At 53.8% G+C, this 2,500-nt stretch overlaps 1 protein-coding gene across 1 annotated transcript in view; it reads right to left on the minus strand.

Annotated features, from left to right (window-relative positions):
* The window catches only part of cdc34a (cell division cycle 34 homolog a), a 15,592-nt gene that overhangs the window by 4,451 nt on the left and 8,641 nt on the right, over positions 1–2,500 (minus strand). Inside the window, exons 2-3 of the mRNA XM_084461700.1 lie at positions 1,078–1,164; positions 837–934 (exon numbers count right to left, since the gene is read on the minus strand). Coding sequence (XP_084317826.1) covers positions 837–934; positions 1,078–1,164 — 185 coding nt within the window. The remainder of the gene's footprint in view (positions 1–836; positions 935–1,077; positions 1,165–2,500) is intronic.

Consider the following 2,500-nt stretch of genomic DNA (forward strand, 5'->3'; position numbering starts at 1 on the left):
GTCTCATTAACCCTAAACCATGAGGACCGTCCCCTTCTGTCCTCATAAGAGAGCATGTCTCATTAACCCTAAACCATGAGGACCGTCCCCTTCTGTCCTCATAAGAGAGCATGTCTCATTAACCCTAAACCATGAGGACCGTCCCCTTCTGTCCTCATAAGAGAGCATGTCTCTCATTAACCCTAAACCATGAGGACCGTCCCCTTCTGTCCTCATAAGGGAGCATGTCTCATTAACCCTAAACCATGAGGACCGTCCCCTTCTGTCCTCATAAGGGAGCATGTCTCTCATTAACCCTAAACCACGAGGACCGTCCCCTTCTGTCCTCATAAGAGCATGTCTCTCATTAACCCTAAACCATGAGGACCGTCCCCTTCTGTCCTCATAAGAGAGCATGTCTCTCATGTAACCATGTATACTGAAGCATGGATGATCCATCTGGTCTGTGTTTACAACATTCTCTGTGTTTGTCTGTCTTTCTCATTTGTGATGTCATCTCCCACCATCCCCCACACCCCCCCCTCTCTCTCTCTATCCAGCTATGTGTGTGTGTGTGTGTGTGTGTGTGTGTGTGTGTGTGTGTGTGTGTGCGTGTGTGTGTGTGTGTGCGTGCGTGTGTCCACCAGACAAAGAAACAGAAAAGCACAAGACAATGGGGAAGCAGGGGGGAATATTCCCGACGCATGTAACAGATGGCAAAAAAACAAACATGATTTATAAACCGTGGTTTTGTTGTGGATTATTTGTTTCACGCTGCAACACTCGCTGACTCTAGCCTGGGCGGAGTGGCGGGAGGCACGGGGTTCCGCGCTCTTAGGTTCTACGAGGCGCCGTACCTGACGTTCTGCGTGGGGTTCCATCGCTCGGAAGGCAGCTCTCCGCTCTGGGGGTCGTCCACTGGGGGGTGCAGGATGGAGATGCACACGTCCCCGTTCTACAGGAGAACACACAGGACCGGTCAGAGACCCCGCCCTCCGGACATTACGCAAACCCACCCCGGACATGGCGGAATGACACAGATCTGTAAGGTCAGATGGAGACTGGGGCGGTTTGAAGTGACCCCCGGGGCCGTCCTACCTCGTAGATGTTGGGGTGCCACATCTTGGTGAGGAAGCGGAAGGCAGGTGGAGAGTAGGGGTAGTCGATGGGGAACTTGATCCGAGCCTGCGGGGGTGGGGGGGGAGAATGCACACTGATTAGCTGAAGAGGGCCGACCGTCGCGCTGGCGTACTCTACTACACCCTGACGCCTCGTTGCGGACGCTTCCCTCCCTCGCCGAACCAGAGTGGGCGGAGTCAGGACAGATGATCCGAGGTCTGCGCCAGGGCTGTGTTCCGAATCGCATACTACCCTACTATATAGTATGCCAAAACAGGATGTAGTATGTCCCAATACATAGTATGCCACATGCAGTATTGCAAAAATACCAGGATGTCCTACTACATCCGGTCGTATTTTGCAGTATGCACACCAGCAGGCTTTTCTGGCTTTTCTGACCCACAATCCTGTGCGCAGCGGAAATGTGCGTCACATGTGCGAGTCGTGACAGCTGTAGACGAATGTCGCGTTATGGTCAGCGACGGATGTGGGCTAATTTCAAGGCGCAATGTTATGACAAGGTAGTATGTCCCGATTGGATGCCTACTGCTTGCGAAGTACATACTTTCTAAGGGCAGCTGTAGTAGGTACTGGTAGTAAGAAGTAGAAGTACATACTTTCTAAGGGCAGCTGTAGTAGGTACTGGTAGTAAGTAGTAGAAGTATGCGATTGGGAACGCAGCCCTGGTTTGGGGAACCCCCCCGTGCCGCCAGACCACAAACCCAACCGAGTAACTGAATCCAGAAGCTCCTGCGGGTACAGGACCACCGCCACGCACAGACACGCGGTCTCCAGACTCAAGTGTGGAATTATCACGGGGCCTACGTCAATACAACGTTGAGAAGCTGTGGGGGTTTGGGACGAGAGCCGAGGAGGATGGCTCAGATGTAAAGGGGGCGGTGGAGGTGGAGGGGGGGGTTAGGATGGTGTAATGTGAGAGGCCAGTGAGAGGCCAGGCCCTCGGCCCCCGGCAGGGAGGCTCTGGAGACGGGGGCTCGGTGGAGAGACCAGTGGGGTCCAGACATTGTTGGGCTTGTCTCCCCCAGCTGTCCTATCATCTCTAGATAGACCTCACCATCCCCCATACCCCCCCCCCCCTGGAGTGCGAGCGCACACACACACACTGTACACACACACACACACACACACACACACACTGTGTACACACACACACACTGTACACACACACACTGCATGGTACCCCTCCTGCTGCTCCAGAAGGATATGGGAAAGCAAGAGAGGGGGATGGTTACCTAACACTTAGTTACACACACACACACACACACACACACACACACACACACACACACACACACACACACACACACACACACACACACACACACAGCTGATCCCCCTCCAGTGCCCCATCACACATTTGCCCACAGTTGCTGATTCGGCA

This window comes from Borostomias antarcticus (assembly GCF_949987555.1).
Source record: "Borostomias antarcticus genome assembly, chromosome: 3".
NCBI classification, from domain to species: domain Eukaryota; kingdom Metazoa; phylum Chordata; class Actinopteri; order Stomiiformes; family Stomiidae; genus Borostomias; species Borostomias antarcticus.